General features: G+C 51.2%; 1 protein-coding gene across 1 annotated transcript in view; it reads right to left on the bottom strand.

Moving 5' to 3' along the window:
• Positions 1-1,229: 1,229 nt before the first annotated feature.
• The window catches only part of gsk3ba (glycogen synthase kinase 3 beta-a), a gene marked incomplete at its 5' end in the record, with an annotated part of 21,844 nt that continues 9,071 nt past the window's right edge, over positions 1,230-14,002 (bottom strand). The window contains 8 exons of the mRNA XM_084443528.1: positions 1,230-4,802; positions 5,831-5,929; positions 6,075-6,261; positions 8,110-8,205; positions 8,408-8,505; positions 9,348-9,454; positions 9,554-9,684; positions 10,474-10,584. Coding sequence (XP_084299654.1) covers positions 4,732-4,802; positions 5,831-5,929; positions 6,075-6,261; positions 8,110-8,205; positions 8,408-8,505; positions 9,348-9,454; positions 9,554-9,684; positions 10,474-10,584 — 900 coding nt within the window. The 3' untranslated portion in view covers positions 1,230-4,731. The remainder of the gene's footprint in view (positions 4,803-5,830; positions 5,930-6,074; positions 6,262-8,109; positions 8,206-8,407; positions 8,506-9,347; positions 9,455-9,553; positions 9,685-10,473; positions 10,585-14,002) is intronic.

The raw sequence follows: 14,002 nt of genomic DNA, 5'->3' as shown, positions 1-14,002 counted from the left end.
CTAAACGGTCATCTGGGACGATGGAGAGCTTTTCATTGGCAGACTCAAATATTAGGTGAACCGCTGCGCTCCGCATACTACATAATACTGTGCAGCGTTTGTTTAGAACAATTCATGCAGCCAGTGAATAATGGTCAATGGCGCCCCCTAGAGGCGATAGGCTCACCATACACAGGTAAGAGCTGATACGATGGATACACTTCTGAGACCACACTGGTTAACTGAGCTGGACTCATTGTGAGATATCTGTTGGTATGGTTGCTAGATTAAATTTAACGGCGCGTATACTTTTACTGTCGAGAAATGTTTATCTTGAGAGTCTAGGGTAACCTGTCACACCTGTCAGATTAGTGTGACTTGTTTACATTTGGCAAAGAAAATGTGTTTGTTTGAAACAGGAAAAGCATATTTGTATAGTATTCATGTATTCATTGCTTGTATTGTAGAATGTAGGCTGTGTTTCATTCTGTTCATTCCTGACTTTAACCGGCCTCATCAACAAGGCCCACTAATTATCATCATTATGTTGTACATTACTGTTGAATGTATTGGATATAATCATTTATTTTGCACTGTTCTGTCTTGTCCTTGCACCTTGTTTATTTACAGTATGTGGATAGCCGGGATTTGAACCCCCAACCCTACAATCATTGGACAACTCGCTCTACATCCCGAGATACAGCCGCCCCTACGTAACACAGGTGGAGATGCAGAGGGTCGCTTTTTAAGAATTCAAACAGGGCCTTTCTCTCTGATGTCAACAGAATAAACTGCTGTATGTTGAGAATCAAACAACAACATAACAACACTACAACATTACTACACATCTACTGTATGTGTAAATAAAAGAGATGTTCACAATATAATTAGTCTGGAGAATGAATGGCTCTGAGGCCTCAGCTCACAAGCAGCATGTTTCAAGATGTGTGAGGATACAGGATGTTCCATAATGTCACAGATCAGCAGTTTAAGGTCTGGCCTGTGTGAGGAGACCTAGACAGCAGCGCCCCCCTGTGGCCAGTCACTGTATAACTCACCTGTACTTGCTGTATAACTATTATGACACTGCTACAAGAGCAAACCCCAGATCTGGGGCCCACTCTGGAGGACAGCCAGAGAAGATGTGTGACACAGATGCACACACGTACACACACAAACACACACACACACACACACACACACACACACACACACACACAGAAAGAGAGGCAGCAGAGACGGTGGCTGTATCATTTCCAGGCTATCCTACTCTTTATTTAATGCAAATTACAGTACCAGGGAACTATTCCTCAGAGCACGCAGGGCAGGGGGAATATTTACAGAGGCGCACATTTAGCATACCTTCACAGAACAAAACAAAAAGGAAAAACATCTCAAATAAAATATAAATTTCAGTCACAAACAGAGGCATTCAAGTAGTAGTATTGTTATACTGGTTGTTTTTGTAGTAATTTCCTTTCTTTTTTTCTTTCTTTAAACCCAGATAGCATATTCTTCTGTGAAGAGTGTGTGTGACGTGATAGTCAGTGTTCGAGTTCACTATCCTGGCTTGTCTTTTTTGGTGACCTTTGTGGTGTATTTTTTGTAATTTTTATCGTGGTTTACTCTTATTGAAGTGGAGTCAGGAAGAGAGAGAGAGGGGAGGGGGAGGTGAGGTGGTCGCTCTGTGGTAACAGAGACAGGGAGAGAGGTGAGGTGGTAACAGAGACAGAGAGAGAGGTGAGGGGGTCGCTCTGTGGTAACAGAGACAGAGAGAGAGGGGAGGTGGTAACAGAGAGAGAGAGAGAGGTGAGGTGGTAACAGAGACAGAGAGAGAGGTGAGGTGGTAACAGAGAGAGAGAGGTGAGGTGGTAACAGAGAGAGAGAGAGAGGTGAGGTGGTCGCTCTGTGGTAACAGAGACAGAGAGAGAGGTGAGGTGGTAACAGAGAGAGAGAGAGAGGTGAGGTGGTAACAGAGAGAGAGAGAGAGGTGAGGTGGTCGCTCTGTGGTAACAGAGACAGAGAGAGAGGGGAGGTGGTCGCTCTGTGGTAACAGGCATAGTGATGGCGAGGGGGAGATGGAGAGAGGAACAGGTTCATGGATGCAAACGTTACAGCAAGCAGGACAAGAAAGGCTAGAAGACCGACCCCCTAGGTGCTACTGACCCCACCAGACAGAGGAGAGACGGCAGGAAGTAAGACGGATAGCTAGACGACTGCCTCTGAGGATGGCTTGTCACAACAACATCTTGGCCTGGTTTTGGTACCACTAGAGCTTCCAGAACCAGAACCAGTGTGGGTCCTATAGAAGGTTTACAGAGCCAGTATGGAACACCCAGAAGGCCCACAGAACCTGTTTTGACTATTTTTATTCCTAAAGACTGGAGCTGGGTCAAATACTATCCATATATCCTGGCGAATCCCTGGGGTGCACTCCATTTCATTTGCACAGGACAATCAGACCAACGTATCTGTCCCAAAAGTGCACATTTTGGGATAAATCAAATGCACCTCAAACACATAAAAGCATTAGACCTATTTATGTATCTGACCCCACGTCCCTCTACCGTTGCTTCCAACCCAGCAGCCAACTCTGGTGTGTGTAAGCCAAGATAAAACCATAAAAACCATTTTAAAAATGAAACAATATCTTTAGACTTATATTCAAATCAGGAACATCCGTCTGTGTGTAACTTTATATCTGTGTTACATCATTAACGTTATATTTGCAATAAAAATGACAGGAAAAAGAGGGTGATGGCGAGAAGTTGAGAGAGGAGGGCAACAAGTCAATAAGGTGTGTGTGTGTGTGTGTGTGTGTGTGTGTGTGTGTGTGTGTGCGCGGGGTGCGGGGCATTCAACAGCCCCAAAGGGGGGGGTGAGGACGCAGGTGTGAGTGATGGCCGGGCTGGGAGGGGGTTGAAGGTGGACGAAGAAGAAGGTGTATGAAAGCAAAGGCACTCCAAACTATAGATACACTATACATGACTAGTTCTTGTTAGAATAATACAGCTGTCTTCTACGGTCCTGTACAGGTAAGATTGAACTATATGGCTAGATAAAGATCATCATCTACAATATCCAATAATAAACAATGTCAGTTTTGCCCTGATTTTTTTCTTTTCTTATCATTTCTGACCCCCCCCCCCCATCTTTGTTTTTGCTCATAAACAGTACACGGGTCTGCATATATACATACCTTGAACACAACATGAAAAATACACAAATACACAAACAAACATAAAAAACAATAACCTACATGTCAGGATTTCGTGAGGAGCATTTCAACTGTATATACAAATTCTGCTGTGGTGTTTCTTTTTTTCATATTTCATATTTGACCTCTGTGAGTATTCTCCTAAAGAAGAGCCCCTGGACCGACGGGAGGAGGAGAGAGGAGAGGAGGAGAGGAGGAGAGAGGAGAGGAGGAGAGAGGAGCCGGCCCGAACGCCGGAGCAGTGGTCACAACGGGAGAGATCCAGAAACCGGTACCTCTCCGCACAATCTGAGGGAAATAAGAAGGGTTGAGAAATCTCCACAGAGAGACAGAGACCTTGTCAAGGAAGGGCAGACGAACCCGTTCCATAGAGTCCATTAGAGACGTACAGAGAGAGAGAGAGAGAGAGAGAGAGAGCAGGTTCTACACCCATCTACAGATAGACAGGAGGGAAGAGAGAGAGAGAGAGAGAGAGAGAGAGAGATTACTCCAACTAGTCTGACGTCAACTTCAGACAGCGGCAAATATTGCCGCTGCCCCGCCAGCCAGCGTGCAAGTTCAAGGCTATGATTTCTGAACCACTGAAGTTTAATATACATATATCCTATATATACTTTTGTACATAATGAAAAGCCATATATAAACGGTGTATGTATGTGTGTATGCACTGTACGTATATACAGCATATATATAATACAAGCACACGGGGGCAGAGACGTGGCACATACATACATCTGACGTGTCTGTCCCACGTTCGCCCGGGAAAATAAAAACCTAATAAAAACAAAGATTCGAGTAAAACTGTTCGGTTCTAAGCGTTTTAAAAACAACCCCCCCCAGGCAATGTTCTGACTGAGTCCAAATCCTCAGCCGTGACCGGACCAGCGCTTTACACAACAAACATCAGGACCATCATGCATCTCTCCGTGTGTGTGTGTGTGTGTGTGTGTGAGCCTCATGCCTGGTCAGCAGAGCTGGAGGTCAATGCGGGGGTCGTGGGGGTAGGGGGGGGTTGTGGGCGGTCCTAACCATACTCAGGCCATGCACTACAGGAGGAGGAGCCGGGGCGTCCCCACGGCCAGGGGTCAAGGGTCAGGGATCAAGGTTCGGAGATAGAGAGGGAGAATTCATTTGGGGGGGGGGGCAGCGTTGGGACGTCTATACAGATTGTCCTCTTAGAAACATTATCAGGCTAGTACTGTAGTTCTGTGTGTACATGGATCAAGGAAACAGGCAAAACCTCCTCCCCCCGGGAGACAGACATCTTCATGAGGGGAGGGGGGATGGGGGGGGGCAGGAGGGACAGGTGAGCAGCCCAGGACATGGGGGAGGGGGCGGGCTCAGTCTGACTGGTGTCTGTGGTTGTTTGTTTGTTTGTTTGCTTTGCTTGTCGTTATGGTGAGGCGTGGCGGGACGCCAGCTGAGCCAATAGGAAATAGGTTCCCTCCCTCGCCGCCGTCGGGACGCACTCCCTCCCCTAGCCGGGGCGATGGGCGGGGCCTGGCCCAAGGGCGGGGCCGGGGCGGCGTGGGGGTTCAGGAGGCGGAGTTGGAGGCGGAGGCGGCGGCGGTGGTGGTGCTGGGGCCTCGGTCTGTGCTGCTGCCGTCTGCGAGGGGGGAGAGGGGGGAGGAGTCAGCAGACACTAGGGCTGGATATCGGTAGTGAGCAGAGAGAGAGCAGAGTGAGAGAGAGAGCAGAGGGAGAGAGAGAGCAGAGAGAGAGAGAGAGAGCAGAGGGAGAGAGAGAGCAGAGAGAGAGAGAGAGAGCAGAGGGAGAGAGAGCAGAGAGAGAGAGAGCAGAGAGAGAGAGAGAGCAGAGGGAGAGAGAGCAGAGAGGGAGAGAGAGGAGAGAGAAAGAAGAGGGAGAGAGAGGAGAGAGAGAGAAAAGGGAGAGAAGAGGGAGAGAGAGAGCAGATAGAGAGAGAGAGAGAGCAGATAGAGAGAGAGAGCAGAGAGAGAGGGAGAGAGAGAGCAGAGAGAGAGGGAGAGAGAGAGCAGATAGAGAGAGAGAGCAGAGAGAGAGGGAGAGAGAGAGCAGAGGGAGAGAGAGAAGAGGGAGAGAGAGAGAGCAGAGGGAGAGAGAGGAGAGGGAGAGAGAGAGCAGATAGAGAGAGAGCAGAGAGAGAGAGAGCAGAGAGAGGGAGAGAGACCGCAGATAGAGAGAGAGCAGAGAGAGAGGGAGAGAGAGAGAGGGAGAGAGAGAGCAGATAGAGAGAGAGCAGAGAGAGAGAGCAGAGAGAGAGGGAGAGAGAGAGCAGAGGGAGAGAGAGCAGAGAGAGAGGGAGAGAGAGAGCAGAGGGAGAGAGAGAGGAGAGAGAAAGAAGAGGGAGAGAAGAGGGAGAGAGAGCAGATAGAGAGGGAGAGAGAGAGCAGATAGAGAGAGAGCAGAGAGAGAGAGAGAGAGCAGAGAGAGAGAGAGAAGAGGGAGAGAGAGAGAGAGAGAGCAGAGAGAGAGAGAGAAGAGGGAGAGAGAGAGAGAGAGCAGATAGATAGAGAGAGAGCAGAGAGAGAGAGAGAGCAGAAAGAGAGAGAGAGAGAGAGAGAGAGAGAGAGCAGAGAGAGAGAGAGGGAGAGAGAGAGCAGAGAGAGAGAAGGAAAGGGGGACCCCCTGGAGGAGCGGTGGGCGGGGCCTGACCTGTGTTGACGGAGGCGTTGGCGGGCGTGGAGGCGGCGGCCTGGCTGCGGGCGTGGGCGGGGATCAGGATGGAGGCTAGAGAGGGATTACTGGACAGCTCTGAGGAGAGGACACACCCACACCCACGGCCCGTTACAGGTGGGAGACAGAGATGTGTGTGTGTGTGTGTGTGTGTGTGTGTGTGTGTGTGTGTGTGTGTGTGTGTGTGTGTGTGTGTGTGTGTGTGTGTGAGGCAGCTCCCTACCCTGGGTGGTGAAGTTGAACAGGGAGGGCTTCTCCCTGCCGTTGGGCAGTTTGATGTTGGGGTCCCTCAGCTCGTCGAAGAAGGAGTGGGCGCAGGCCTCCAGCGGGGTCAGGCGCGCCGTGGGCGTGTACTCCAGCAGGCGGGAGCACAGGGCGATGGCCTCGGGGGGCGTCCGCGGCCGGAACACCTGACCGCAGCCAATCACACGCAGGGGGAGGAGTCGTAAACGGGGGGGGGTGGCCGGAATCAGCTAGCCAATCAAAGATTGTTTTACAAAACAGAAAGGGTGAGAGAAGCCACATGCACATGCTACGGTCTCTCTCATTGGCTGAGATGGAGATAGCTGGGAGGACAAATGTCTTGTGAAAGAGTACAGTCAAATCTATGTGTCCTTTGCTTCTTGTGCTACTATAAACTTTGCACGGCCCGGTCTCTGCCCTGTCCTGTCTAGTCCTGTCTAGTCCTGTCTAGTCCTGTCTGGTCCGAGCACCCTGACTATTCCTAACTAGTTCCTAGCATGTGTGAAAACTACCCAGGTTTTCTGATGTCTGCGTACGTGGAACTATGAGAGGATGACGGCTGGTTAGAATCGCTCATCCGCCGTTGGAGGATCCTGAATAAAGACGAGCCTCAACTCAGAGTTCACGTCATGAGACGTGAGGCTGGTGATTCCCCGGCTCTGTCAGTCTGCAGCGTGTGGAGGGACAGACGTGTGGAAGGACAGACGTGTGGAGGGACAGAGACGTGTGGCGGGACAGAGACGTGTGGAGGGACAGACGTGTGGAGGGACAGACGTGTGGAGGGACAGACGTGTGGAGGGACAGAGACGTGTGAAGGGACAGAGACGTGTGGAGGGACAGACGTGTGGAGGGACAGACGTGTGGAGGGACAGAGACGTGTGGAGGGACAGACGTGTGGAGGGACAGAGACGTGTGGAGGGACAGACGTGTGGAGGGACAGAGACGTGTGGAGGGACAGACGTGTGGAGGGACAGAGACGTGTGGAGGGACAGAGACGAGTGGAGGGACAGACGTGTGGAGGGACAGAGACGCGCTGCAGTCCTGAGGAGCCTGAGTGCTGCAGTTCTACAGCTCCACCACCAGGGGGCGGGTGAGGAGCCGGCACTAAGCATGCTACCTGCTCATTGGCCAGTGGCGTCCTCCAATAGCGGAGGAACTGGAGAGGGGGCAGGAAGCTCCCGGCTCCGGGCCCTCACTGCTCCCTGACTGGACTCTTTAAGAACACAACCCTCCTCTCCTCTCCTCTCCTCTCCTCTCCTCTCCTCTCCTCTCCTCTCCTCTCCTCTCCTCTCCTCTCCTCTCCTCTCCTCTCCTCTCCTCTCCTCTCCTCTCCTCTCCTCTCCTCTCCTCCAGGCGATCCCTGATCCCGCGCGACAGGATAGGCCTAAACACACGCTTCTCTACGCAGCTTTTACCAATCTGCTCTCGTCATTTCAGAGGATCAAACAGGGCCCCCTGGACTGCAAGAAAACAAGAGTTTCTGAGTGCTAGGCTAGGCTAGGCTACACGCTCTCTGAGAGGGTTTCTGAGTGCTAGGCTAGGCTAGGCTACACGCTCTCTGAGAGGGTTTCTGAGTGCTAGGCTAGGCTACACGCTCTCTGAGAGGGTTTCTGAGTGCTAGGCTAGGCTACACGCTCTCTGAGAGGGTTTCTGAGTGCTAGGCTAGGCTACACGCTCTCTGAGAGGGTTTCTGAGTGCTAGGCTAGGCTACACGCTCTCTGAGAGGGTTTCTGAGTGCTAGGCTAGGCTACACCCTCTCTGAGAGTCTCTGCTGTGAGTGTCACTGGAGAGTCTCGGCCGGAGCGGGGCTAGATAGACAGACGGACGGACGGACGGACAGAGGAGGGATTGGCGGCGGTGTCAAGGAAGATGGATATGTGTGTGTGTGTATGTGTGTGCGTGTGTGCCTGCGTGACTGAGCCTGATTGGTCAGACTGGCGGGAGTGGAGTACAGGGTGAGGATGACGGGGTTGGGGCGTAGAGTAGTAAAAGTTTTCCTGTACCTGTTGACTCACCTTAGTCCAAGGGTGCGCCTTAATCTGGGGGAACTTGAACTCAGTGTAGTTGGGGTTCATCTCCCTGATCTGCTCCCTGGTAGGAGTCCCTAAGACCTGCAGGAGGATAGGAGGAGGAGGAGAGGAGAGAGAACAGGAGAACAGGAGAGATAGATGAAGAGAGAGATAAAGAGTGAACACAACAGAGGCAGGTGGGCTTGAGTCACTACTAGACGCATAACGAAATATATATTTTGTGCAACACACACACACACACACACACACACACACACACAGGCACGTCACACACACAGAATACCTTGATAATCTCGACCAATTGATCCACCCCACTGTCGCCGGGGAAGATCGGTTGTCCTAGCAACAGCTCTGCTAGCACACAGCCGGCTGACCACACATCTGCAGAGGGGGCGGGGCATAGACAGGAAGAGGAAATGAGAAAACAAATAGAGCCAAAGTTTGACAGGGGAGGTCAAGAGATGATATGAGCAGCTTTCTAGAACCGCATGCTACAGACAAACTGATGAGGAAAGATTCATGTCTATAACTACGTTTCCATCTAAAAGTGATTAGAATCTTTGGGAAATAAGCATTATAAGAAATAGTATCATGTGTGTTTCCATTAAATGTTTGGAGCGTGAAAACTAGTCTCGCATGCTGTTGCCGGCATCAAAACAATGCACCATGCAAAATTGTTGACGAAAGGAGTACACGTCTGTCATGTGACTAGCCAGAGGTAAACATTTTGCATTCCTACCCAGAGAAGATGATTCCTGAGACGAGTTGGTGATTGCAGAAGGATGACTTGTGTAACTGATCTGAATTAAATGATATCTACTGTATAGAGCATTCGATGTTTTATGTTGTGTGTTGTATTTGTGTTGTATTGAAATGCCTGACATATTGTGCTCGTGAAGACACATTTTGAATGTGCATTGCTTGCGCTAAAGAACATCTTTAGATCTGAGAGCTACAGTCACGTGTGTGCAAGTGCGCTACGTCAGACTTCATTTGAATAAAACGGTTTCAACCCCCCCGTTTTGCGAATCAACACTTTTTCGAATCAGCCGAAACCCGGAAATAGTGAGCATATTTTTGTTTGTGTGAATCAGGGGATTTGTAGTTTCCATCATCATTTTCCGATGCGTATCAAAACAGGCTAATGGAAACATAGCTTATGTCAGTGTGTGTGTGTGTGTGTGTGTGTGTGTGTGTGTGTGTGTGTGTGTGTGTGTGGTTACCTATACTGGAGGTGTAGTCAGTGGCACCAAAGATGAGCTCTGGAGCTCTGTAGTAGCGGGAGCAGATATAAGAGACGTTGGGCTCCCCACGAACCAGCTGCTTGGCACTGTACGACACACACACACACACACACACAGTCAGCAACACACTCTTCATCATCCTCCTCCTCCTCCTCTTCCTCATGGGCTGGTCCGGTGCGTCTCACCTGCCGAAGTCGCAGAGTTTGAGCACGGCCGTCTCCGGGTCCAGCAGCAGGTTCTGGGGCTTGATGTCCCGGTGGCAGATCCCAAACGAGTGGATGTAGGCCAGGCTACGGAACAGCTGGTACATGTACAGCTACACACACACACATAGACAAACGCATACACACACACACACACAAGCACAGACACACGCATACACACACACAAACAGACACACACACACAGACACGCATAGACACACAGACACATGCACAGACACACGCACACACAGACACACACAAACACACACAAACAGACACACAGACACGCATAGACACACAGACACATGCACAGACACACGCACACACACACGCACACACACAAACAGACACACACACAGACACACACATACACGCATAGACACAGACACACGCACAGACACACGCACACACACACACACACACAGACACACACACACACAGACACACACACATACACAGACACGCATAGACAAACAGACACATGCACAGACACACGCACACACACACACACACACACACACACACAGACACACACACACACGCACACACAAACAGACACACACACACAGACACGCATAGACACACAGACAAATGCACAGACACACACACGCACACACACACACACGCACACACACACACACACACAGACACACACAGACACACACACATACACAGACACACACGCACACACACACACACACACACACACCCAGACACGCACAGACACACAGACACACACACAGACACACACGCATACACACGCACGCACACACGGAGAGCAGAAAGTACATGATCAGAATCAGAGAGAACACACACACATCCAAATCCCCCAATTCCCCATACACCCCCCCCCCCCCTCCCCCCCCACACACACACACACACACACACACACAGTAGTGTACCTTGACGTAGACCATGGGCAGGGTCTGCTTGGCTCGGCTGTAGTGTCGGGCCACTCTGTAGACGGTCTCAGGAACGTAGTCCAGCACCAGGTTCAGATACACCTCGTCCTTCTAAAGGGGACAGAGAGAGGAGGTTACACACACACACACACACACACACACCATACACACACACACACACCCACACACAGACAAACAACCCCCCCCATACACACACAACACACAGAGACAGACAGACAGACATACAAATGGTAAATGGACTGCACTTACAGAGTGCTTTTCTCCGAAGCGCTTTACAATGAAGATGCCTCTCATTCACCCATTCACACACACACATTCACACACCAATGGCGGCAGCTGCCATGCAAGGTGCTAGCCCGCTCACTGGGAGCAATTTAGGGTTCAGTGTCTTGCCCAAGGACACTTCGACGGGACAGCGGGAGCCGGGATTCAAACCGTCGACCCTACAATCACTGGACTACCCACTCTACCTCCTGAGCTACAGACGCCGTACGAAGACACACAAACACACACCTAGGAGACAGACACACTAGTCACATACACACACACACACACACACACACATAACATACAGAGGCATACAGTCATTTAGCTCACGCTTTTATCTGAAGCGGCTTACAATTGCATTTAACGTAGGAAGTCGTACTACGACTCGTCAGAACTCCCAATCCCATCTCCTCTCTAAACAAGTAACCAAGCGCATGATCTAGAAGAGTAGAGCAAGATACACACACAGAGACACACACACAGGAGACACACAGAGACAAACACACAGGAGACACACAGAGACAAACACACAGGAGACACACAGAGACAAACAGACAGGAGACAGACAGAGACAAACACACAGAGGAGACAGACAGAGACAAACACACAGAGGAGACAGACATACAGGAGACAGACAGAGACAAACACACAGGAGACACACAGAGACACACACACAGGAGACACACAGAGACAAACACACAGGAGACAGACAGAGACAAACACACAGGAGACACACAGAGACAAACACACAGGAGACACACAGAGACAAACACACAGGAGACACACAGAGACAAACACACAGGAGACAGACAGAGACAAACACACAGGAGACACACAGAGACAAACACACAGGAGACACACAGAGACAAACACACAGGAGACACACAGAGACAAACACACAGGAGACACACAGAGACAAACACACAGGAGACACACAGAGACAGACACACAGGAGACACACAGAGACAAACACACAGGAGACACACAGAGACAAACACAGAGGAGACAGACAGAGACAAACACACAGGAGAGAGACAGAGAGACAGACAGAGACAAACACACAGGAGACAGACAGAGACAAACACACAGGAGACAGACAGAGACAAACACACAGGAGACAGACAGAGACAAACACACAGGAGACAGACAGAGACAAACACAGGAGACAGACAGAGACAAACACACAGGAGACAGACAGAGACAAACAGACAGGAGACAGACAGAGACAAACAGACAGGAGACAGACAGAGACAAACAGACAGGAGACAGACAGAGACAAACAGACAGGAGACAGACAGAGACAAACAGGAGACAGACAGAGACAAACAGACAGGAGACAGAGAGAGACAAACAGACAGGAGACACACACAGACAAACAGGAGACAGACAGAGACAAACAGACGGAGGAGACAGACAGAGACAAACAGACGGAGGAGACAGACAGAGACAAACAGACGGAGGAGACAGACAGAGACAAACACACAGACAAATAGACTGTTCATACACACACACACACTCACAAACACGCATGCACACACACACGCACGCACACACACAGTGCCCATTGTTTTTGAGTGACACTTTATTCTGACGCGCTGTCCCTCGTGAGGAATTTGCCCGTCTCTTCCCTCTCTCTCCGGTTCGCTCGACACATTCCCCGGCACGTTGACATGGCGACTGTGGCGCTCAACCCGTCTTCGTGATGATGTCACTCATCGCGGCATCTAGCTGCGGCCCATTGTGTACTGCTTCCTCTCAGGACAGGAAATGCATCACTGGCTTTACCCCAGCGCGCCGCTACAGACGGTGACGTCATTTCCTCCTTGGGGGGGGGGGGGGGGGGGGGGCGGGGGGCAGAGGCATTGTAGGGGAGGTGGTTGTCTGGGTCCTAGGTGACCTCGACAGGAAGTGACCCCCCCACCCCTTGATTTCCTCGTTCTGTTCAACAACCAATGGAGGTCAACACCCAGTTAAGAGGTCAAAACCCAGTTAGGAGGTCAAAACCCAGTTAGGAGGTCAAAACCCAGTTAGGAGGTCAAAACCCAGTTAGGAGGTCACACAAACAGGTCTCGCTGTCTAAAGCGGTCTAACCTAACCCTAGCTCGCCCTAACCCTAGCCCTCCCCAGCCCTACCTAACCCTAGCCCTCCCCAACCCTCCCTAACCCTAGCCCTCTCCAACCCTACCTAACCCTAGCCCTCCCCAGCCCTAGCCCTACCTAACCCTAGCCCTCCCCAACCCTCCCTAACCCTAGCCCTCTCCAACCCTACCTAACCCTAGCCCTCCCCAGCCCTAGCCCTCCCCAACCCTAGCCCTCCCTAACCCTAACCCTCCCTAGCCCTACCTAACCCTAGCCCTCCCCAGCCCTAGCCCTAACTAACCCCAGCCCTCCCCAGCCCTAGCCCTAACTAACCCTAGCCCTCCCCAGCCCTACCTAACCCTAGCCCTACCTAACCCTAGCCCTCCCCAGCCCTACCTAACCCTAGCCCTCCCCAGCCCTACCTAACCCTAGCCCTTCCCAGCCCTAGCCCTCCCCAACCCTAGCCCTCCCCAGCCCTCCCCAACCCTAGCCCTCCCCAGCCCTACCTAACCCTAGCCCTCTTCAACCCTAGCCTTCCCTAACCCTAGCCCTCTCCAACCCTAGCCTTCCCTAGCCCTACCCAACCCTCCCTAACCCTAGCCCTCCCCAACCCTCCCTAACCCTAGCCCTCCCTAACCCTAGTCCTCAGGGTCTGTGGAGCCCCACGGTTTGTGCAATATTGCAGTTACCGTGACAGCCCTACTGGTGATGGGAGCTGCCATGGTTCCAGTACCTGGTGATGTTAGCGCTAGAACGGTTCCAGTACCTGGTGATGTTAGCGCTAGAACGGTTCTAGTACCTGGTGATGTTAGCGCTAGAACGGTTCCAGTACCTGGTGATGTTAGCGCTAGAACGGTTCTAGTACCTGGTGATGTTAGCGCTAGAACGGTTCTAGTACCTGGTGATGTTAGCGCTAGAACGGTTCTAGTACCTGGTGTGGTGATGTAAGCTAGCACGGTTCTAGTACCTGGTAATGTGAGCTAGCACGGTTCTAGTCCCTGGTGATGTGAGCTCTAGCGTGGTTCTAGTCCCTGGTGATGTGAGCTCTAGCGTGGTTCTAGTACCTGGTGATGTGATCTCTAGTGTGGTTCTAGTCCCTGGTGATGTGAGCTCTAGCGTGGTTCTAGTCCCTGGTGATGTGATCTCTAGTGTGGTTCTAGTC

Source organism: Borostomias antarcticus (genome assembly GCF_949987555.1).
Source record: "Borostomias antarcticus genome assembly, chromosome: 9".
Lineage (NCBI taxonomy): Eukaryota > Metazoa > Chordata > Actinopteri > Stomiiformes > Stomiidae > Borostomias > Borostomias antarcticus.
Note: the sequence above shows the minus strand (reverse complement) of the source record. Positions and strands in the feature narration are given on the sequence as shown.